The 25,186-nt window shown below is 44.6% G+C and overlaps 1 protein-coding gene across 5 annotated transcripts in view; it reads right to left on the reverse strand.

The window, feature by feature from the left end:
- Positions 1-25,186, reverse strand: part of LOC146060207 (choline/ethanolaminephosphotransferase 1-like) — a 552,072-nt gene that overhangs the window by 411,943 nt on the left and 114,943 nt on the right. For all 5 annotated transcript variants that reach the window (XR_014470393.1, XM_083173192.1, XM_083173191.1 and 2 more), the window contains one exon: positions 415-556. Coding sequence is in view for 4 of the 5 variants with exons in the window: in XM_083173192.1 (XP_083029318.1) it covers positions 415-556 (142 nt within the window). In the remaining variant the exon portion in view is untranslated. The remainder of the gene's footprint in view (positions 1-414; positions 557-25,186) is intronic.

Below are 25,186 nucleotides of genomic sequence, written 5' to 3' on the forward strand. Positions count from 1 at the left end.
AAATGCATTTATTAAAAGTTAGATTTTAACATGCAAGTTGTGAAATGTCATACCAATTATTTGGGTTCCCTAGTCTCGCTTAAGACTTAACACAGAGTCCTTTTTGTCTATATTGTCTTTGCTGAATGTTCACATGAAACTCTTTCTAAATAATAATGTTTTCTACTTCTATGTGCTAAAGGCATAGGTCTTTTAACCACTGGTTGTTGTTTTTTTACGCTGAAAATGGCTGATAGTGGCAAGCTGTTGTGCTCCTCTATGTAGAAAAAAAAAAAAAAGATAATAGGACAACATACTGGGCTCTGAGGAGATATTTGAAATCAAGAATGCTGATTTTTTGGATAAGCATTTTAGAACTGAACAACTTGTATATTAAAATTTGCCATTGTGAAAATGTAACATAAAATAACTTACATCCCAAAACGAAGTATTCCAGAAACATATGTTTGCCAATGGGCACAGTAGAACATGAACATGCCTGCAAAGCAACAGAAGAACATCCAATCTGGATGAGTACCAAGCTGAACTGCAATGCAAGTTCCCAAAACCACGAACACTGGAAAAAAAAAATATATATATATTTTTTTGAAACATTACAATATAATATAGGAGGGGTTAAACAGTATATAAAGTATATAAAGCAGAAGCATTTTTTTGGGGGGAAAAAAAAAGATATATTGTGCAAAGAGTTGGGTAAGTTATAAGGGGTTTATTCTAGTTCATTCTTTCTGACAAAATCCTTCTTAGATGGACAAAACCATGTGCACTGCAGGGGGGCAGATGTAACATGTGCAGATAGAATTAGATTTGGGTGAGTTATTTTGTTTCTGTGCAGGGAAAATACTGACTGCTTTATTTTACACTGCAATATAGATCTCACTTTGAAGAAAAACCCCACCCAAATCTAATTCTCTCTGCACAAGTTACATCTGCCCCACCCTCAGTGCACATGGTTTTGTCCATCTAAGAAGGATTTTGTCATAAAGAATGAACTAGAATAACCCCCTAAATGAGAGAGAGGTTTTTTCCAGGTTTCTGACCTCAGGAAAATTGAATGTGATTTATTGCATGTAAAAATTTGCACATTAAGTGCCAAATCGTATGGTAGCCCTCCTGGCGAGCTGCCAGAGGAGATCAAGTGACACAGGGAGTTATTTTGGTTCACTCTTTCTGACAAATTCCTTCTTAGATGGACAAAACCATGTGCACTGCAGGGGGCAGATGTAAAATGTGCAGAGAGAATTAGATTTGGGTGAGTTATTTTGTTTCTGTGCAGGGTAAATACTGGCTGCTTTATTTTTACACTGCAATATAGATATCACTTTGAAGTAAAACTCCACCCCAATCTAATTCTTTCTTCACAAGATACATCTGCCCCCCTGCACTGCACATGGTTTTGTCCATCTAAGAAGGATTTTGTCAGAAAGAGTGAACTAGAATAAGGCCCCATGTGCACTGCAGGTGGGGCAGATGTTACTTATGCAGAAATAATTAGATTTGGGTGGGGTTTTACTTCAAAGTGAGATCTATATTGCAGTGTAAAAATAAAGCAGTCAGTATTTTAACTGCACAGAAATAAAATAACTCACCAAAATCTAATTCTCTATGCACATGTTATATCTGCCCCCCTGCAGTGCACATGGTTTTGTCCATCTAAGAAGGAATTTGTCAGAAAGAGTGAACCAAAATAACCCCCATAGTGTCCGACTTGCCCTTCAGACAAGTCAGACTACTGTATGGGGGCCTTTACTCTGGAAGCTACTCCCCATAAAGAGGCAGGCCAGTCCCTTAGGACAAAAAAAAAAGAAGAGGATGAGTGAGCAAAAGAATAATAACATTTATAACAAACAGTTGATAGCATGCTAAGTAGCAACACATAAAAACATAATCAACTAAAAGATATACAACAAATAATAAAAATATGACAATATAATAAACAAAATATATTCGTATCAATGATCCAGAGAGAGTGTTTTTTTTTTTATGGCAAATAAATCATAGATCTCAATCATATGGGGCTTACACACGTAGCTATTTTCAGGTCAATTTTCTGAGCGATAATACTTAAATTAACTTGATTGCTCAGAAAATGGCTCAACATCATGTGTAGGTGATGTGCAGCCACATGCGCCGCTATCACCAGGCGATTAATATCCAGTACTCTGGATAAATCTATAATGGCCGGTGTAAGGGCCAGCGTTCTTACCGGAGAACACTAGCATTGCTGTGTGGTGCTGTATGCTGAGTGTTCTGAGCCATCTCCACACATCTCCCCCTGTATAGGCCCCAATAGATTTAAACAGGTATATCTCCACTTGTCTTAGCATATGGAAACATTTGGAATGCTGGATGTTAACTAGCAGTCTTTGGAATGTCCAGACAATTATTAATCTCCAATAATTCCTTCAGACAGATACTGTAGATGTAAAACTGCTGAATGTAACAAGCTCAGCGAGGGCATTGCAATATAATAGCCAAATACCGTTTCTTACCCACCACTGCCTGATGTCCAGATTGCCGTTATAGAGCTGCAAAGTCTTGGTGAATCTGTGCTTGCAGATGAGGAGCAATTGTGGGTTTATGGACATTAGGTCAAAAGTAATAAGGTCGACATGCATTGTGTCGACCACTGAAGGGCAAAATGGACGAAGGTCAGCACCTCAGAAGGATGACATGGTCTTAGGTCGACAGGGTAATTAGGTCAACACAAACATTAGGTCAACATGGGAAAGGTCAATGCTCAAAAGGTCAACATGGGGGTTTTCATTTTTTTTTTTTTTTTTTTTTGAGTGGACATGCGCCGGAAGGCGGTATTTTTTGCCCTGCCATCCACTAGGATGTGGTGGGAGAATAAAAAAGTGTGCCTGAAGTACTAAACACAGGAAGAAAGGTAAAAAGGCATTGAAAAACACCAACTGAAATCCAATTTATATACAATACACAATGGCCCTTATTCTAATGGAATCGCTCGCACACAAATTCAGCCAGTGTTCCGATGTGCATATACGCATGTGCAGAACCATTTCTGAACATCTGTACACTGGTAGCGATTGAACTCAGCGAGAAGTCTGGTCGCCGAATGCTCGCTCCTGGCCTTTCGAGCAGGGTCATTACCATATGCGTATGCCCTGTGTTTCATGGGCTTTCCCATGAAAATGCAGGGCATGTGTATGGAAATGCGGCCGTGACATGCGTGTGGGGGTGGACAACTGACTTAACCAGATGTCAGCTGCTCGCCCATATCCCTGCTTTTCTTTGCTCATATGTACGAGTGGTCAAGACCACTCGTGCATGGGCGAGCGCTTTCCACATCATGCAATGGTCGCTGACCATCGAATGATAGGGGAGGTTCCCACATCCATATGGATGTTCAAATAAAACATATGTTCGCATGCCGTCTTGCCGAATTCTAGGCGGGGTTTGGTACATTCACTTCGACCCGTGCACGGGTCCGAGCAAATAAGGGCCAATATACAATCTAAAGAAGTTACATTTTAGTCACTCAATGAATTACTTTTTCACCAATTTTTTTGACACCCAAAACAAATCTATATAAAGATTGCCTTTATCCACATATAATTTTCTCCTACCTATATATTATAAGGGCAAAGTGGTGCCCTTATATTAAGGCTGAATTGAGTTAATGGAATTCTCCCATAGGAAAGTGGATGTAAGATGTAAGTGTGCTAAATTTCATGGGAAAATTTAACAAAATGTTCACTTCCTGACATTTGTGCAGTACCCTATGGTAGATTTTTGAGAAATTGTAACTCAAGGTAGAGAGTGAATTAACACTTGGGGTAAAATTTAATATGATGATAGATTTAGAAAGTGATAGATGTATTAATAAATCTAGTTTTTTTAAAGCCGCAATCATTTACACTTCAGTATCAAACTGGTTTTGCAGTATAAATAATTGCTGCTTTTAAAAAACCTGGAGATTTCTTACTAAATCTCTCACTCTCGCTCATCCTATTAAATTTCACCCTTGGTGTTTGTTTTATTAGATAGATATCGGGGTAGAATCAGGCTGATTGGGTATAAATTTTACAGAGAGATGTACAGTTTTTATTATTGTTTTGGTTTTTACACAGCTATATGCCCCAAAGATAGCGCAATGCAATTCATTACTCTTGCCAGTAATACGGGCCCCCACAGAGAGGTGGAAGCCTTTTAAATTTTAAAATGGCCTCCGCATCTCCCCGGCTACCTAGTGGGCATCAAGTTTTCAGCAATTTGGTGTGCTGCCACCCACTGGGACTTCCATGCACTCTTCTCACCTGATGGAGGTGCCTGCCACCCCTCCGGGGCTTCCTTGAAGGCTTCATCCGGCATGCAGAACTAGCACATCCACAGTAAGAGGTTGAGTAAAGTAAAGAGGTTGAGGATGGAACCTGAGAGGCGTCGGGCACTACAAAATAGCATAGAAGCCGCCACCCTCTGGGCAAAGATGCCATGGTAGCCTGGGCGGGGGGGGGGGGGGGGAGGGCGCCCAACCCCCTGGGTGAAGAAGCAGTTACAAAAAAATACTTCAAAAAACATAATTGGGTACTTATGTAGTATCTGGGCGTCCGATTTAGAAATCGGATCGCATCGCATCACATCGCATGCGACCAAATCGTATGCGATGCGATGGTCAAGATTTTTCCATAGGATTCAATGTTAAAATGGTCTGAGTCCATTTTAACATAGAATTCAATGAGAAAAAGGGGTCCCTTTTCCTCTCCCCACTATCCAAGTGGGCATGGAGTTGGATATAAACCTGTGGCGAGCGTAGCGAGCCACCGAGCCCGAAGTGTGGCGAGCGTAGCGAGCCCCGCGAGGGGACACTGAATACTTTTTAAGAAATATGCGTCCCCTCGCAGGGCTCGCTTCGCTCGCCACGCTACGGGCTCGGTGGCTCGCCACGCTATATAAAATCAACTCCATGCCCACTTGGATAGTGGGGAAATGAACAGGACCTTCTTAACATTGAATCCTATGCAAAATCGCATCTAATCGCATCGCATCTGATTGTATGCCTTAAGGTAAGGCATACAATCACAAAATCGGCAGCCCAGATACTACATAAGTACCCATAATTGTTTACTACATAAGTACCCGTCAATTGTGAAGGAGAAAGGGGCCCTACACTGTAAAGAGGGTCAAACCGACTGCAGAATGGATAAGTATCTGTTTGATTACTGTTAATAAACTGTACTACTATTGTTGTGTACTTATACTTAATACTTAGTGGTGTGAGTTAGTAGAAGTTTCTCCAAATACTGTAGGTTAAATGAGTGGAAACAAGGTTGAGAAACTATATGGAGATATATAACCTGGAGCAGAGTTTGCAGCTTACACTCACTGCAATAGAGGAACAGGGTACATAGATGACACAGGAAGCAGCAGACAAGCTCTGAGCTACCAAATTATAGTAGATACACCCGAAGGGATGAAGAAACTATGGGCCTTATTCGAGTTCACTCTTTCTGACAAAATCATTCTTAGATGGACAAAACCATGTGCACTGCAGGGGGGCAGATGTAACATGTACAGATATAAATAGATTTGGTGATTTTTTGGTGATTCTTTGCAGGGTAAATACTGGCTGCTTTATTTTAACACTGCAATATAGATCTCACTTTGAAGTAAAACCCCACCCAAATCTAATCAGATCTGCACAAGTTACATCTGCCCCCCTGCAGTGCACATGGTTTTGTCCATCTAAGAAGGATTTTGTCTGAAAGAGTGAACTCGAATAAGGCCCTATGTTTGGGAGCAAGGAGCTGAAAGGGAAGAGTTCCTCTAGCAAACCGAGGAATAACCCCTGTGGCAGGGAGGATAAGTCAGAGAGGAAGGGCCCAAGACAGATAATGGTGGTAGGGGATTCAATTATTAGGAAAGTAGATAGGGCAATCTGTTAATGGGACAGCGATAAGCATACAGGATGTTGTCTCCCGGGTGCTCGGGTATGTCATATCGCGGACCTGGTGGACAAATTATTAGGAGGGGCTGGGAAAGACCCAGCACTCTTGGTGCATGTTGGCACCAAATAAAAAGTCAGTGATAGATGAGATGTCCTCAAAAAGACATAAGGGATCTAGGAAACAACGTTAGGATGAGGACATCTAAGGTAACAATCTCAGAAATATTGCCTGTGTCTGAAGCTAGTCAGAGAGACAGAGGGAGATTAGGGAGGTTAACGTGTGGCTCAAAGAGGAGGAGGGAGGGATTCGGGTCCCGAGAAAACTGGGCAGCCTTCTCGTCAGGCGCCATCTATTTTGCTGCGATGGATTGCACCTAAACGAGGATGGGGCAGTGGTCCTTGGGGGTAGAATGGTGGGAAGGCTGGAGGAGATTTTAAACTAGGCGGATGGGGGGAGAGTATAGTAAGAAACCATAGACCAATAAACACATGTAGAATAGAGGGCAAAGACAGCTACATTGTGGAGGAAGCAAGTGGAAAGGAGGAAGAAGGGTGCAAGGTATACGAATGGAGGATGAGAGTCACACAACCAAGTACAAGTATTGTCTGTGATACTGATTTATCATTTCAGGAACCATACGCAACAGGTAACACAATGAGTACGACAGAAAAAAGTGATCTGAAATGCCTTTATTTGAATGCTAAGGGTTTAAATGGAAAATTGGGGGAGCTAAAGACCCTAGTTTTCGGAGAAAGATTTTGATCTCATAGGTATTACCAAAACTTAGAGGGATGAAGCACACGAGTGGGAGGCTAACATGGAAGGTTATAGTCTGTTTAGAAAAAACAGATTAGGAAGAAGGGGAGGGGGATATGTTTATATGATAAACCATCCTTAAAAAAATACATAAAAGGGAAGACAATGTATAAGAGAACACTATGTAACAATGGAGTCAGTAGAAATCGGCATGGGTAGAAATCACGGGTAACAATAAAGGGGCTAAACAAACCGGACGAGGACAAGGAGTGCCTCTTGCTACAAGTGGGAAAAGCAGCTAGCTTAGGGGACATTATTATTAAGGGTGACTTCAAATACCAAGAAATAAATTGGAAAGATAGGTCAAGTATTACTTCTAAAAGAAGTGCTTCATTGGATGCCCTAAATGACCACTATTTGTATCAATTTATTGAAGATCTAAACAGGAATAATAATCTCCTGATAAGCAATAATGGGGACAGTCTTACTAACATATCCATAAGGGAGACATTAGGAAACAGTGATCACAAAATGGTCACATTCGATTTAAATTTAACAAAGCCTCAAGCTTCCCGGCCTCCGGAGCTGCGCGCAGTGTGGTGGAGAATAGAGGGAGAAGGCATGCTGGGTCAAGCTGGAGGCTGCTGTAGCGAGAGCCGAGCATAAAGGACACAGCGACACCTGGGTAGAGGAAGGAGGCTGCTGAAACTAGTGCCGAAGACGCTTGTAGACACCAGGCCAGAGGAAGGAGAGCACTGCAGCCCCCAGCAGCATTATCGGCCTGGGGGACACCTCCAGCTCCCTCTTTCCATGGATGTGGAGGGCCCGGCACAGGCAGGACCCACCAGCAGGCCACACCAGCTCCGGGTGAACTCTGCAGCAGTGCCACACGCCCCCCCCCCCCCCGCCTCACTGAATGACTCTTCCCCCCCCCCCCCCGCCACCACCACCCATGCTGGCTCTCCCTACAGGAAGATGGCCTGTTGAGCCCTTCAAGATGTGCCGCAAATGGCTGCCTAGGAACTGAGCACTCAGCCATATGTAACCACGTGTCTCCTGTGTGAAAACTGTACTGTCTCTGCTATAACTTACTGTGCCTGCTTATATCGTTACCTACCTGACTGCTGCAATGACCAGTTGTGCTGCTGATAGCTGCCTAGGCACTGTGCAGCTCGACGGGTATGTGTTATCGGTGTGGTAACTATACTGTCTCTGCTTATATTGTAACATACCTGGCTGCTGCAATGACCAGTGGCGCAGCTGATGGCTGCCTAGGTGCTGTGCAGCTCAGCGGGTATGTGCTCCTTGCGTCTACATCCCCCAGGGTACTTCTAGCGTATACCTTTATGTGTTTTTATATCTGTCACTGTTTTAACTGTACTTAACTGGCTGTTGCACAGCAATCCAAGTAAAATTCCTAGTATACATGACCAAAAAAGTTGATATTGGAGCAATTCGGTCCTTTTAGAAAAGCAAACTTTGGTATGTTTGAGGAGTCCTTAAAGGACAAACTGAAAGAAAATGTTTATAGGTATGGATACTACTAAAAGAAAAAGAAAAAATGGCTGAACGGCACAGATAAATTTATTCCTAGGGTAAATAAAAGAAAAAATGTCAAAAGGAAACCGATGAGGATTAACAGCAAAGTCAAATTCTAAATGGCTAAAAAAAAGGAGGGTAATCAAAGTGTTTAAACAAGATGGGAGACCCAAATAATTTGCCATATATAAAGAATATAATAAGAAATTTCAAAATACAATCAAGATGGCTAAATTAGCGACAGCACGGAAAATTGCAGCAGACTGCACATCTAATCCAAATAAATTCCACAGTTATATAAATGTGAAATGACCCAATAAAAAACATGCAGGGTACCCTGGTAATAGAAGACACAGAATCTCTTATATATTTGGCCAGATCTGTCAGTCAACGCAGTGTGGCAAACGGTGGGCGGGGTTTCAGGGGTGATTGACAGGCCCATCCACCGTCAGCCACACTGCAGAAGCAAGGCACTTCCGCACTTCCGTCGTACATGCTCTCCACAAGCACACACCCCTCCTCACCCAACACTCCCCATGCCTGCCCACTAACTCCATCCACGGCTGCTCACCACCCACAACCCCTCCCCCAACACACTCATCCCCGGACCGCCCATAGGGCATCTACACACCGCGCGCACAGCCTCCCCCCTCATAGACCCCCCCACCGGACATTTAGCCCGCACCCCCTTCTGACTCACACCTGACAACGGCCACCAATAATAACACAACGGCCGCCCCCCTTCTGCCTCTAACCCATTCACAACAACACCCCCCCACTTCAGCCACAGCGGTCCCAGGCTACGCTAACCCCGCCCCCCGACACGCAGCGCTGTGTTGGGCGACGGACAGACCCCGGCTGCACCAACCCTTCTGACACAGCGGTCCCATGCTACTCCGCCCCCGACACGCAGAACGGTGCCGGGCGACGGACGTACACCGCCTGCACGCCCCCCCTTCTGCCACAGCGGTCCCCGGCTACCCCGCCCCCCGACACGCAGAACTGTGTCGGGCAACGGCCGGACACCGGCTGCGGCAGTCATTACAACAGGCTCCAGCATCAGGCCCCCTTCTGCCACAGGCTACGGCAGCAAAAATAACCCCGCCCCCCCCCCCCCCGACACGCAGATCTGTGTCGACCAACAGACGGTCCCCGCCTCCGCCAGCAATAATAACACACACGCGGAAAATGGCTGCCCCCATACAGCATTATGGGGGCAACCATTTTCCCAGTGTCTGTTATTATATTAGCCCTGCAGCCGGAGCCGGGGACCGCCCCTCAACAAACATGGATCTGCGTGTCGGCATACAGTTAGAAGGGGGGCGGGTTAATGTTACTGCAGGAGCAGGGGACCGCTGTCGGGTGTGGCTGTAACGAGGGGGGAGGACAGGAAGATAGTCTGGCAGCCCCCCCCCCCAGGCAAACACAACAGCCTAGCGCCTCCCCGCCACCAAGGGGGATGCGCCCAGTGCCCCACCCGCATCCCCCAACGTCACCTCCCCTTCCCACCATTATCCCACTCAGGTCACACACCTGCACGGATCTACAGCCACGCTGCCTGCCTAACAAAAGCTGCCTGTCGCCCAGCTGAGAAGCACACTCATCCTTCTAGCCAGACACCCCTACCTGACACTCCATGGGACCCGCTGCCTGACTCTCCCACCTGCCTACCACCCAGACACCGCTACCTGCCGCCCAAGGGACCCGCTGCCTAATGCTCCCAGAAGGATCCCACCCGGACAACGTTACCTGCCTCCCAGGGGACCCGCTGCCTGACACTCACAGCTGACTCCCAGCCAAACAACGCTACCTGCCGCCCAGGGGACCCGCTGCCTGACGCTCACACCAAACTCTGTCCGCTCCCAGGTAAGACACAAACGCTGCCTCCCAAACCCCCCTCCCCACTAGCCGGCCAACCTAGCCAGCCCCATGTCTACACAACGCACACACACCCCACCCAACCCCCCCAACGCTACCTGCCGCCCAGGGGACCCACTGACTCACGCTCCAAACTAACGTTGTCCACTACCAGGTCAGACTCAAATGCTAGCTCACAGACGGTGACCAACGCTCTCAGCTAGGCCTCCCAGAGAACCCGCTGCCTCAACACACCGCGCAACCCCCCTCCCCATCACCTGCCACACACAGCCAGCCCCACCTTTGCAATTATATGCACTTTCATTTCTAAACATTTATGCTGTCACTCAAATTCACTACAAGAACATTATTCACCAAATTACACTACATCTCACACTCACATATATTTCCACTTCAAATGGGGCGAAGCCCCTCACGACGTTGTGAAGAGCGCCCGGAGGGCACGATGAATCACCTAGTGCAGAAATATTTAATGAATTGTTTGCTTCCATATTTAAAAAGGGAAGAATCTTCAGAGGTTCTCCCACAGATTGAATGCTCAGCTCTAGATTGTTCCCAAACTATGTTTTAGTGAGGAAGTAGTCAAAAATAGATTACAGGACCTAAATAACAAAAAACATTCTGGACCGGATGAAATACACTATAGGATATTAAAAATTATTAAGTTCTGTCATAGCACTGCCATTATATCAGATATTCAATGAATCAATAAACTCGGGGATGATACTAAAAGACTGTTGTATAGCGAACATAGGGCCTTATTCTAGTTCACTCTCACAAAATCCTTGTTAGATGGACAAAACCATGTGCACTGCAAGGGGGAAGATGTAAAATGTGTACAGAGAATTAGATTTGGGTGAGTTATTTTGTTTCTGTGCAGGGTAAATACGGAGAACTTTATATTTGTCCATTTGAGAAGGAATTTGCCTCTAAACAAAATAACTCACCCAAATCTAATTCTATCTGCACCTGTTATATCTGCCCCCCTGCAGTGCTCATGGTTTTGTCCATATGAGAAGGCCTCTAAGAGTGAACTAGAATAAAGCCCATAGTACCAAGATAGAAGTAAGGTGGCAAAACTAACCCTGAAAATTATTGTCAACCTTACATCCATTGTGGGGAAAAGATTAATAGGAATACGAGATGGTATCTGAAATTTCTTAGCATATGAGAAGGTGTTAAGTAAGGCATAGCATGGGTTCATCATAAATAGATCATGCCAGAGTGATTTAATTAGCTTCTATAAGGAAGTCAGTAAGGTGGTGGACTTAGAGAAATCTGTTGATGTAATACTTCTTGATTTCGCTGAAGCTTTTGACACAGTGGGTGACATTCAATAGGATGCGCTTATTGATTCTGTGTGATTTTTAGGCAACAAAAAGGTATTTTCGCACATTTTGGTGAAACAGCTTACTTAATAGTTAAATCACCTGACAAAAGTGTCTGATGCAGACCAGGTCCTGATGGGCGAATTGACCCAAGAGCGACTCATTTCAGGTGTTTGGACAGATAATCAGGTATACTGCTTTACCACCCAGCAAAAGTAGTGATGATTGTCCAGGCTTGCTGCATGTTACACAACATTGCCCTTTCCCAACCATCTTATGGGGAGGATGGCAATGCAGCAGTCGTGCAGGAAGCTGAAACTGCCGAAACTATGGTAATGAGGGGTACGCAGAGGGGGATCTGATGCGTAGGGAGATCATCAGGCGCTATTTCCCAGGTAATTGCATGTGTACACTATCCTACCATGTACCTTTGGCTATGTGTGTTTACATACCATAAACCATTTCCCATACATTATCACCAATATTTAGGGGAGTAGTCTGAGGCCAATGGCAGAAGCTGCTTAACTTGAGGTATGCCTTGCTGATTACATGCTGGTAAGTACATTATTATATTGTTGTATACCAATTGAAGTTATTACCAAACCCACAACATCAATTCACCTCAATACCTGCACATTAGCATATTGCCTTACAGCATTTAAGTGTTCAAATATAAATTAGGATATAATAAACCACAGACACATTTGTATGTTAAATAACATCTTTACTAATGTAAGGAAAATAAATAGGCTCCTTTTAAAGGGCCAAACATTTTTCATGACAAAAAATCTTCATCATAGAAGTTCTCAATAACAACAATAGACATATTTAAACTTAGTAACGGATTTTTCGGATCCCTTTGCCCCTGACCCCAGACCACCCCTGGTTCACACATTCCAAGGTGGTGGTGAAGTGGGTGACCCACTCAGTGGTGTACTGGACACACTACTAACAGTAGATGTAGCGGTGATGTAGCTATGTTCACGTAGGGCCTGAGTCATTTCTGACATACGTGTGTCCAGGGTGGTAGCCATCCTGATCTGTGTCCCCACACCTACACAGACACTGCTGGTCAATTCTTTTAGTTGTTGAAAGAGGTTTTTAATGTAGCCTTGAATATTGCCAATTTGATGGCTTTGCATTGACATAAATTCAATTTGCTTGGTTTCTTGCTGCGGCCATGCTGCCTGGCACACTGCTGCCTCTCCCTCTCACAGTGCTGCCTGACTCTGCTGGCTCTCCCCCTAGCTCCTCTGCTAGTGTGCAAAAAAAAATTGCATTCCATTAAATGTCACCCATAATGTAGTATCCTGGAATGCCAGAACTGTTTTTGTAAGCCATTTTTATTGCCATGTATTGCAGGGAGTGGGGACTGAGTGACTAGATTCCAATTATTGGGAACTGGGAACCCAAGCATTGTTAAAGTATTTTAGTTCTCATTGCATACAGCTGTGGCCATAGTTTAGCTGTAGGCCTACATTGTGGGCCCTTATTAAAGTGGGAAAACTGAATCATAACTACAGTGTTATACCAGCGTTATTAGATAGATCTTCAGCTTATTTTGATTTATTTGACCCTACTCTCTCCTTGTCTCCAACAGATAAAAAAAACTGAATATCTGCACTGCAGAGCATTACATCTTTTGTGTGGGACTGTCTTGTATAACTGTCTAGGTTAAAAAAAAAAATGAATATCTGATCTGTGTAACTCACAATACCTTGCCTGTGTGTAGGGAGGAATTTATTTTTATTCTAAATGATATATACTATCCTGGAATGCCAGAGCTGTTTTTGTAAGTCACTTTTATTGCTATGTATTGTAGGGAGTGGGGACTGAGTGAGTAAATTCCAATTATTGGGAATCCATGCATTGTTAGAGTATTTTAGTTCTCATTGCATACGGTTGTGGCCGGATAGGCTGTGGCCATAGTTTAGTTGTGGGCCTACATTGAAGTGGGCCTTTATTAAAGTGGGAAAACTGAATCATAACTACAGCGTTATAACAGTGTTACACCAAAGTGAAACTGAAGGAGAGCACTCTATCAAAACCCTGAAAACTATAGACCAACTTTAACAAATGTATGTGATTTAAGTTGGTAAACACTACAAGTCCCAGCTGTCTGCTCTGCATAATTGCTATAATATACAATGTACGTGATTTAAATTAGTATCTTAAAATCACTCTAAGGGCGGTATTCAATGAGCCTGATTCGCCATGTTTTTATGGCGAATTTGTGCTGTTTGGCGAATTTCTGACTAAAACGGTGAATCACCCTATTCAATGAGCAGATGGCGAATACATTTCAAGGTTTTTTTCACCATGATTCACCGAGTAGCAATCGCTATCTTTTTATGGTGAAGTGGAATGTGAACTTTTAAAATAAAGTGTTTTGTTTTTTACATTTGGTGTCAAAAAAATCAGGAATTTTATTCTGAGGAGGGGCATGCTATTTTTATTCATGTGCTGTAAGCACATGAATATATATTTAATTTTAATTTTTTTTTTTTTTTTTTTTTACACAGCAGCCAGCAGGGGGCGCCGGAGCCAAGCCGCTCATTACATATTCATATATTCACTGCACCCGATCGTTACGATCGTGTGTAGTGAATATACGCTCCCCTGCTGGCACCCCCGGGGGGGGGCAGCCTGTGCTGCCTGGCACCCGGGGAGCCCACCTACCCCCCACAAAGTTCTGGGGCAGGCAGAGAGACTACCATCTCTCTGCCTGGCACCGTCCTCAGGCTCCCTGCGGCAATCGCCGCAGGAGCTCATATTCGCCAGTCAGGGGCAGCGAGCCCCTGACACGTTGAATACCGGAGCCCGACGGCTCCGGAACGTGGCGAATGTGCAGCGAATCCTAAAAAGGATCCGCTGCACCTCGCAGGTATTCTCATTGAATACCGCCCTAACTGCTAATCTGTTTTTTGCCCATTGCATAACCAGTGCTGTATTGTTAATGTGTTTCTAGCCTTTGTAGTACCTGTTTGAAGCTGTATTCAGTGAGGCATAATTTATTGGATTATATTTTTTGGCTAATGTTTATTTAACACAGGCAAATCTATGTCCTTTGATTAGCTGGTCATGTGACCTCAGCTGTAGGCTCTCAATTATACCTGGTATATCTGTTCACATAGAGGGTAGTTCTCGAAGATAGAAATCTACTAAGTGAGAAATTACAAAGTGGGAATTACTCATAAAGAACAGTTAAAAAACAGTTGAAAAACAAACAGTTGAAAAACAAACATTTGAACAACATCAAGCAAGGTATACATCAATCACATCATGCTCACCAAACTGTTAATTCTCATTTTATTTCATGGAATACTCACCAAAAACTTCAACCATCCTATAATCTAATCTCCCTGACACTCCCCTACTTACTTCTCTAATTGTACTTTCACATCCACATCCCACCACCAATACAAAAACACACAAACATGCGTATCTATCTATCTATCTATATTTATAAGGGATTGGGTAACAGGGCGGCACTCCAATCATTTAAACAGTAGAATTCGGTGCCTGGTCCATAATAGTAATACAGTAAACTCCCCCCCCCCCCACCCCCCACTGCGGAAAGAGTCCAAACCGGCACACGAGTAGTGAAGAAAAAAGATGTGGTTTATTCCATAAGTACAAGAGTTATAACAGCGGTCCCGACAGCTGTTTCAACTGGGTCCTACCAGTCTTCATCAGGGGCACAGAGCAGCACTGCAGGCTCAGTTTAAATAGACAAATATTGTGCCAAAACCTGTATGCAAATTAGGTCTGTTTGACCTTTACTGTCATTGGCTGGGTGGGGGGTGTGCAGAGCTGAGCTGTCAGCAGGATTCCCCCTACATCAGCACAGAGGCTAATACTAATAGGGAGAGCCGTCGACTGATGTGCAGCTTTTACTGCTATAACAGTGTGTCTATCAGGGTTGGGTGGCTGGGGCAGGGATACTGACTCTACCCACGGGGGAATAGTAGAGTGATAGGAATGTTAGGTATGCTGTCGTCACCGTATGTTGTACAAAATTACTGGAATCATGCATGTGTCAGAATCAACAATTGGTCGACATTGCATATCAGTGTCGACAGGTCAACAGTACTGGAGGATTTTAAATGCACTGGATAAGGTTATACATATTTACAACAACAGTCAACACATGGCGGTGTCGACATCACCTCGGACAGTCTATATCTGTTGTCCACAAATAAATAACACCGGGTTATGCCCTGGCAACTAAAGCATATGGGCAGTCGAGTGCGCAAACTCTCGACATCCTAGTGGCGTAAAGTAACAACCTGAAGCCAGAACAGAGACCTCACTAAGACAGGTAACTAATGCACACAGTGGTGCGCAATATGTCAACGTCTAACATGAGACACCCGGCGGTGATTAGTAAGTTTCATACACATTGTGCAATTACAATACAGCGCACTCGGCAGTGCATTGTCAATGCATGCTGACAAATAAGATAAAACACACGGCGGTGTTGTTATAATGAGCTCACTTGATCAATCAGAGGTTAGTCATCCATCAGATGACTCACGGCGGAGCCACCTAGTTGTCAGAACCCATAATTGTCGACATGCGTATGTGTCGACACACGGTGTCAAATTTGCTTAAGTGTGATTTTCAGATGGCAGCATAAACAACAGAGTAGTCAGTGAGTGTTCAAGGTAGAATAAGTCAGTGTTTATAAGAAGCAACCCATCTTAAAGTCTTCATTAAGACCATGGGGTGTCAAAGAATTCAGTCTAAAAATCCATTGCAGTTCACGTTGGAGGAGTATCTTCTCTCTGTCTCCCCCACGTTTAAGTGGTGGGATGTGGTCTATGATCGTACATTTCAGTTGTGTGACACAAAGGGCTTTGGTCAGGAAATGCCTTGCCACCGGCAGGTTCTTCAGGTCACTGCTGGCATCTTTGGTAATAAAGCTCTTTTTGATTGAAGACCGATGCTGGCTCAATCTTTCCTTTAGCATCCTTGTTGTCTTCCCGACAGAGTAGATTACACGGGCACCGGAGGACATAAATGATATATTTGCTATTACAGTCTAATCTGTATTTTATGGAGTATTTAGCCCCATCAGCGGGATTGATGAATTGTGGACCAGTTTGTAGAAACTGACAATTGGAGCATCCTGAACATTTGAAATTACCTTTCTTGGTGGTGAGCCAATGTTGTTTACTTGCAGTTATTGGGCACGGTCCTGTCTTCACTAACATGTCTCTCAAATTCGGTCCCCTCCTATATGCGAATCTTGGGGGGTTTTGGAGAGCGGGTGCTAGGACCGGGTCGCTGGCAAGGAGATGCCTATGTTTATAAACAGTATCGCGGATGTGGCCTGAGGCTACAGTAAATGTACTACTGAAATTGATGGTTTTTGCAGTGTCGGCCTCTCCAGCACTTTTGGGTTTGAGTAATTCAGATCTGTCCAGGCCTTTGGCTTTCCGAATGGCCTCAAGGACTTCATTTTCATTATAGCCCCGTTCAAGGAATCTTTTGCCCATGGTAGTTAGAGCTTCATCACAGTCAGAGTTCTCAGAGGTGATCCGCAATACCCTCAGCAGTTGGGAAAATGGGAGACCTCTTTTCAATGGGTTCGGATGGAAGCTCTGGGCATGGAGGAGGGTATTCTTGTCAGAATCTTTGGTATAGATTTTGGTTCTGAGCGTAGTGTCTGCCAGCAATATTGTCACATCAAGAAAATTGATGTGTTTAGTGCTGAAGTTAATGGTGAACCTGATTGTACTTGGGCGAGTGTTGGAGGTATTCAAAGAACTTGAGTAGTCTGGTTTTGCCTCCTCTCCACAGGATGAAGAGTTCGTCAATATACCTTACATAGAAGTATAGGTCATCCATAAATTCCGTGTTGCCAGTGATATGTGTCGACTCATATATTGCCATGACGATGTTGGCATACGCCGGGGCCATATTGGACCCCATAGCAGTGCCCTGTTTTTGTAGATAGAATCTATTCTCAAAGAGGAAATAGTTATTGGTCAGCATCGTCTGGATGAGTAGTAGCAGATATTCTGTGGGAGGTCCACTGTATGTATTGCTGTCAGTTATTGCCGCACGGCATGAGCTCATGCCTAATTGGTGCGGGATGTTTGTATACAAACTTGATACATCTAGAGTCACCAGGAGGGTTCCTGGAGCAATATCAGATAACGAGTGGATTTTCCTTAAAAAATCACTGGTGTCAGAGATGTAGGATGGTATCTCTTTGACAATCGGTTGCAGGTAGAAATCAACAAGCTGGGACAACGTTTGACATAATGATCCTCTAGCCGATATGATCGGTCTCCCAGGTGGGCACAATAGGGATTTATGAACCTTGGGTAGTGTGTAAAGACACGGAATCTTGGGGTGTGCTTGGGTGAGAAAATCTGCAGTTTCCTTATTGATAAAGTTGTCCATGGCGCCCATTGTTATGATCTGATCAATACTCTTTTAGAATTTCCAAGTTGGGTCATAGGAAAGTTGTTCATAACAAGTTTGGTCAGATAATTGGGCGATGGCCTCAGTGGTATAGTATTTGCCGTTAAGGAGGACTATCCCTCCCCCTTTATCCGCTGGTCTGATGACCAGATCTTTGTCATCAGCAAGTGTTTTAATGGCATCCTTTTCTTCCTTCGTGATATTATGGTACGAGATTCTTTGGTTTTGGATGTCACGTTTCAGGATCCTGGTGAAGGTATTAATTGATGAATTAAGTGTGTGGGGGGGGGGGGGTCGAATGTACTGCTTTTTTTGAGTCCAGCTGGCTGTTGTGACCGGGAAAGAGTTGAAATCGGGTCTGGCGGTGGTTGCCGTAGATAATAGTCGCGAAGCCGGAGTTGTCTGTTGAGGCGGTACATGTCCACCTGAACAGGTCTTGTCCCAATGTTGGGACAAATGACAATCCCTTGTTGAGAAGTGAAGACTCTGCAGGTGTAAGCTGATGATCAGAGAGGTTAAACACCACAGTTCCAGGGACTATTTTTGAAGGTTTTTTTTTGCCTCTTCCTCCCACCTCCACGGGTGGGTATAAGGGGTTTTTTGGCGGCATGCGTGAACGTTCTCCCCTTGCGAGGTACCGGCCGTCTTGTAGATTAGAGCTTGGAGCTTCAGAATCACTGGTAGATGTTTGTGATCGACTTTCTATATCAGTGAACCGGGCTGGTGGTCTTCTATCAGTGCCGCGTCTTTGATGCGGGCGGAATCTCCTCGGTTCAATGCGTGAAAACCAGGGATCTATATATATATATATTCATCAGGAGGGTGACGAAGACCATAGTCGAAACACGTTGGGCGTGGCTTATTCTTGCTGACGTAGTGACGTCTGTCTTCCACCTGAAGTCCTGCTTGTTCCCGTTCGTCCGTGTGAGAGGCTCCAGTGTCTTTGTCTAGGATCCAGTGGTCTGCGGCTGAGTGGCGGTGTCCTGTGTACATCGGTCGGAGGGGTCTGCGGCGACTCTGAACACTACTAGGCTGGCAAGCACATCATTTTAAACTGCTATGTATGTGAGCTTTATTGTTCAGTAAATGTGTTATCAATCTCATTGCTCAGAGACGAGAGAGAGAGAGAGAGAGAGAGAGAGAGAGAGAGAGAGAGAGAGAGATACATACATATATATACATACATACAGGACGAGGAGGCCGGCACTCAGGACTGGGGAAATGCCAACAGGTGACTTGCTCCGGTGCCCTCTAGCCAGAGGGTGAGCGTCCTCCAGAGATATATAGCGGGAGTAAGCGGCACTCAGAGTCAGTGGTAAATGGTGAAATCCAAATAGGAATATTTATTCCATGTGCAGGAAACAAAACGTTTCGGAGCTCGCAGGCTCCGTCGTCAGTTGAGAGTAAGCACAAACATAATGCAAAAAACAGTGTAATATATAGGAGACTTACCCGCCCCCTGTGCGTCCCCGTCCATGCTCTCCATCGGCGGCTTCCGGGTTGGCGCCGTCTCCGTGACGTCACTGGCGCAGGTTCGATGGTCGCGATGTTGACCTGCGCATCGTCACTGATGCGCGCTCCCGGCGGCCAGCTGAGGAGTCACGTGGGGCGGCTGTGCACTGCAACATAAGAGCAGAGTGATATGGATATGATGTCATGGTGCATAATAACAAGAGACATTGCCCAACCAATGCTATATATACACAAGCTAAGTTTCCAAGTGAAAACAAAAACTTAAGGGAAACTTGTAAAACGTGCAAAGCAAACAATAACCATATATAAAGCTGGGTACGTGAAGAATAGGTGTGGTGAAGTGCTGCCACCTACTGGGCAGATGATGTATAAACCAAATTAATCCAACATGACAAAAACAAACATGATTAAAATAATGCAGGCAGCATTAGGGGACTGTCCCTGCCACCTGGATTAACAGGTGGACATGTGCCCAAGCAGAGGGCTATCCTGTTGCCCATATAAGTCTGCCAAACAACAATGGGGAATATACTAAAAGGTATAAGCGATCCCCCAGTGTGGGAAGGGCACCATGTGTGGGTGCATACGTAGATGTCAATGTGTCAAAAAAGGAATAAAGGGAATAATGTATAAAAAACTACAACACTACACCCACCATAAAGGTGGGATCCCCTGGAAAGGGAAAGGTGACCATAAAGCGGGTAAGTATGGGCCACCTGTTGAAGGGGAGAGCCTAGGTCAGTTCTGAGGGGTGCCTACTATATGGATAAAGGCTACCCGTCAGGACTGGGCCAAGCTAGAGCGGCTGGTATAGGTCATTATAGAAAATTATGGAGGCCAAGATTCTCATTAAGCCCTCTGGGTTGTAAGGAGTCTAACTTAAAAATCCATTGGGATTCAAGCTGTAACAGCTTTTTGGATCTGTTGCCCCCTCTAACAGAAAATGGTACTTGGTCCACTATCTTGTATCGCAGGGTCGCCATGCCATGTTTAAATGTGGCAAAATGGCGAGCCACTGGCTGCTCACTTTTGCCTGAACTTAGGGCTGCGCGTATGGCACAACGATGTTGGGCCATTCTGACCTTAAAAGTACAGTCAGTTTTCCCCACATAATACAGGACGCAGGGGCAGATGATCACATATACGATAAATTTAGATGTGCATGTCAGGGGCCAGCGTATTTTAAATTTTTGCCCAGTGTGGGGATGCTGAATGAAGGTACTGGGTGTAAGGGAACTGCACGTGGTGCATCCCAGGCAACGATAGCACCCATTAGCCCGTTGTCTGATACCTGGTGGCTGGGAGTGAAACGATGTAATATCCAATTTAACCAATCGATCTTTCAGATTACTGCTACGTTTATAGCTTGGCAATAATCTGGTGGTTTTGAGGCTTTTAAGATCTGGATCGGACGTGATTATAGGCCACCAGCTTTTTGCAAGTTTGGTGGTAATCAGACTGGAGGTGCTGTATTCATTGACCCAAGGTAGCGCTGGGGTTTGCATTTTTTTGGGCTGATTGTCAGTAATCATAGCCAATCTATCCTGCGCCAGCGCTCTATCCTTGGCCTTGATAAGGTTGGCCCTGGGATACCCGCGTTGTATAAACTTGTGCAGCATTTCATCCAGTTGCTGTAAACGTAATTGGGGGTCAGAGGTAATTCTGCATACGCGCAGGAACTGCGAATATGGCAGTCCTTCTACAGTGGACCGGGGGTGGAAGCTGTTATGACGGAGAATGGTGTTCCGATCAGTAGGCTTGATGTAAAGTGCAGTATGTATCTGCTGCTGCGCTATACTGATATTCACGTCCAAGAAGTGAATCTCTGATGGACTGGATGTAAGTGACAATTTGATTGGATGGTCAGAGGCATTTTGTGCTGTAATGAGGACCTCCAAGGGAGTGAGGGGCCCGTTCCATATGATCAGCAGATCATCAATATACCGAGTATACAGATCTAGATGTCTGCGTATGGATTCCTCACGTAAAAACAGACTCTGTTCAACCTCCCACATGTAGGCATTTGCAAAGGACGGGGCGACGGAAGAACCCATCGCACACCCCGTCATTTGCAAATAGAACCTACCATCAAACAAGAAGAAATTATGTTTGAGGGTGTATTCCAACAACTCCATGAAAAACACAGGGTCCGGACCAATGTATAATGGGTTGATGGTAATGAGATTACCAACTGCCCGGAGACCATCAGAATGCGGTATGCACGTGTACAAGCTGGATACATCCAGCGTTGCCAACGTGGTATTCATAGCAACATGCTCATAGGTGGAAAGGATACCGAGCAAGGCATTGGTGTCCTTGAGGTAGGTGGGTAATGCCTGTATGCAAGGTTGTAAAAAACTATCAAGAAAGATGGAAATAGGCTCACACAGCGACCCCCTTGCAGAGATGATGGGTCTCCCAGGGGGGGCGCTGCGTGTCCTTATGGATCTTCGGTATAGTATAAAAAATGGGCACCACTGGATATTCCACCGTGAGCTTTTTACAAATGGTGTTAGTGATGGTATTACTGGTAACTGCCCGTGACAACAAGGTGTCCAGGGATTTCTTATAGTCACCGGTGGGGTCCTGTGCCAACAAAGAGTATGTGCAGGTATCACTGAGTAAACGATTACACTCTTCAATGTACATACAGGTGTCCATGACCACTATGGCCCCACCCTTGTCAGCCCCTCTGATGATGATGTCTTTTCTGCTACTAAGCTCAGTGAGAGCTGTGCACTCCAAGGCAGACAAATTGGGGTGTACCTGAGGGGGTAGGTCAGGTAGAGCACAGTCCAGCAAACGATGGTATGTCTTAATAGCTGCGTTGGTGGAGTGTGGATCAAACCTAAAAGGAGGTCCCAGACGTTGTATGGCCGGTGGTAAGGGTTCGGCTTCAGAGTGAATAGATGTTTTGCCGAAGTATTCTCTAAGCTTCAGTGTCCGCTGGAACTTAAGACTCCACTTTCCATTTAAACTGGTCGGGGGGGTGTGTAGGGACAAAAGAAAGTCCTTTACTCAAGAGGCACATCTCAGATTCGGAGAGGGGTGTGGAGGACAAATTGAATACTAAGTCCTGCTCCCCTTGGGGGGTTTTCGACCTTTGCCGGCGGCACTGGCCCCCCCTGCGGGTAGGTCTTGTGCGAGCGGTAAATTGGCCGACCGGGTATGTACCCCTAAAGGGCCACGACTGCGGATAGATGCAGGAGTACCCCTGGAAAAGGATTCCACGTCACTGCCAGAAGTGCTGGTGTGTGCGGGTTTAGAGCGGCATTGCCGGTATCCCTGCCGGGAAGGTTTTTGTGAGGGGCGGGTGGAAGTACCAAGCCACGGATACACCGTGTGTTGCTCGTAGTCCCCTTGGACCTTCTTGAGTTTTTCTTTTTTGTAGCGGAGGAGTTTAACTCTATAGGCTTCGACCTGTGACTGCAGCTTTTCCAACCACTTATTCGAGGTGTCCGCCTTCAGTGTAGATAAATGGGCTTCCTCGTAAATTTTAATTTTCTCTTGGGTGGCCTGCTGTTCACGTGTCGATTCTTCAATTACTAATAAGATAAGGTCCATGGAACACTTATTTAATATTGCCACCCAGCGCTTACAAAAAGGGATACTATATCTCCAATGGTGGAGGTATTGTGCACGCGGAAACCGCGGGGTATTTGTTTACTCCTGTAATAATCTGAGAGGGTCCGTCCGTGATACAGGAAATCTAGCTCTCGTTTCTTTAATTTGTAAAGTTCACGGTAGAGGTCATCATTAGAGCTGCGGTAGTTGTCATCAAAAGCCGATTCTTTATGCAGTATAGTGTCAACTTCTGCTTCGGAGTAGCTGTAGGCATCCGAGTGGTCACACTTTTCTATAATGACCTATCCCAGCCGCTCTAGCTTGGCCCAGTCCTGACGGGTAGCCTTTATCCATATAGTAGGCACCGCTCAGAACTGACCTAGGCTCTCCCCTTCAACAGGTGGCCCATACTTACCCGCTTTATGGTCACCTTTCCCTTTCCAGGGGATCCCACCTTTATGGTGGGTGTAGTGTTGTAGTTTTTTATACATTATTCCCTTTATTCCTTTTTTGACACATTGACATCTACGTATGCACCCACACATGGTGCCCTTCCCACACTGGGGGATCGCTTATACCTTTTAGTATATTCCCCATTGTTGTTTGGCAGACTTATATGGGCAACAGGATAGCCCTCTGCTTGGGCACATGTCCACCTGTGAATCCAGGTGGCAGGGACAGTCCCCTAATGCTGCCTGCATTATTTTAATCATGTTTGTTTTTGTCATGTTGGATTAATTTGGTTTATACATCATCTGCCCAGTAGGTGGCAGCACTTCACCACACCTATTCTTCACGTACCCAGCTTTATATATGGTTATTGTTTGCTTTGCACGTTTTACAAGTTTCCCTTAAGTTTTTGTTTTCACTTGGAAACTTAGCTTGTATATATAGCATTGGTTGGGCAATGTCTCTTGTTATTATGCACCATGACATCATATCCATATCACTCTGCTCTTATGTTGCAGTGCACAGCCGCCCCGCGTGACTCCTCAGCTGGCCGCCGGGAGCGCGCATCAGTGACGATGCGCAGGTCAACATCGCGACCATCGAACCTGCGCCAGTGACGTCACGGAGACGGCGCCAACCCAGAAGCCGCCGATGGAGAGCATGGACGGGACGCACAGGGGGCGGGTAAGTCTCCTATATATAACACTGTTTTTTGCATTATGTTTGTGCTTACTCTCAACTGACGACGGAGCCTGCGAGCTCCGAAACGTTTTGTTTCCTGCACATGGAATAAATATTCCTATTTGGATTTCACCATTTACCACTGACTCTGAGTGCCGCTATGTATGTATGTATGTATGTATGTATGTATGTATGTATGTATGTATGTATGTATGTATGTATGTATGTATGTATGTATGTATGTATGTATGTATGTATTTATTATATATATATATATATATATATATATATATATATATATATATATATATATAATAATATATATATATATATATATATATATATATATATATATATATATATATATATATATATATATATATATATATCGTGTTTCCCCGATAATAAGACACTGTCTTATTTATTTTTTTCAGTCCAAAAACACCAAAGGGCTTATTTTTGGGGTAGGGCTTATTTTAGCTCCTCAGTCCTTCTTTTAGCTACATCATGCCCCTCAATCTCCTTATACTTTAAGCACACCTGCCGATTTCCTTTCCTTCTGCATTTTTCAGCCACTCAGCCTTTCCTCCGCCGCCGCTCAGTCACTCCCCTCCCGTCTGTGAACAGACGCCACTCAGTCCTTGAGGTGTGCAGTGACGTCACATGCACAATGCATCCCTGGGACCGCTGATGCGAGCAGAGGCTTCAGCGGTACCAGGGCTGCTACCATAGCAGCAGCATCCATTTCATGCGGGTGGGTGGGGGGGTTTAGCGGAGCTGGGAGTTTAGCACAGGGACTGGGCAAAATGGGGATTAAGTTAGGGCTTATTTTCGGGGTAGGGCTTATTTTGGACCGTTGTCCAGAAATAAGGGTAGGGCTTATTATCAGGGAAACAGGGTGGGTATATATATATATATATATATATATATATATATATATATATATATATATATATATATATATATATATATATATATATATATATATATATATATAGAAGAAGAAGAGATAGATGTGCGCTCTGTGTGTTTCACCACTTTAGTGCATTAACAATCATGCATTGGTACATAAAAGGAGTTTTTTATTATAAATTTCATCACAGTATCAGTAATACGGTTTATACAAAGTTTAGTTCACTTTTCAATACAGATCACAGTATTGTTCAAATAAAT

The sequence above is a fragment of the Crinia signifera genome, chromosome 2, assembly GCF_055691185.1.
Source record: "Crinia signifera chromosome 2, ASM5569118v1, whole genome shotgun sequence".
Taxonomy (NCBI): domain Eukaryota; kingdom Metazoa; phylum Chordata; class Amphibia; order Anura; family Myobatrachidae; genus Crinia; species Crinia signifera.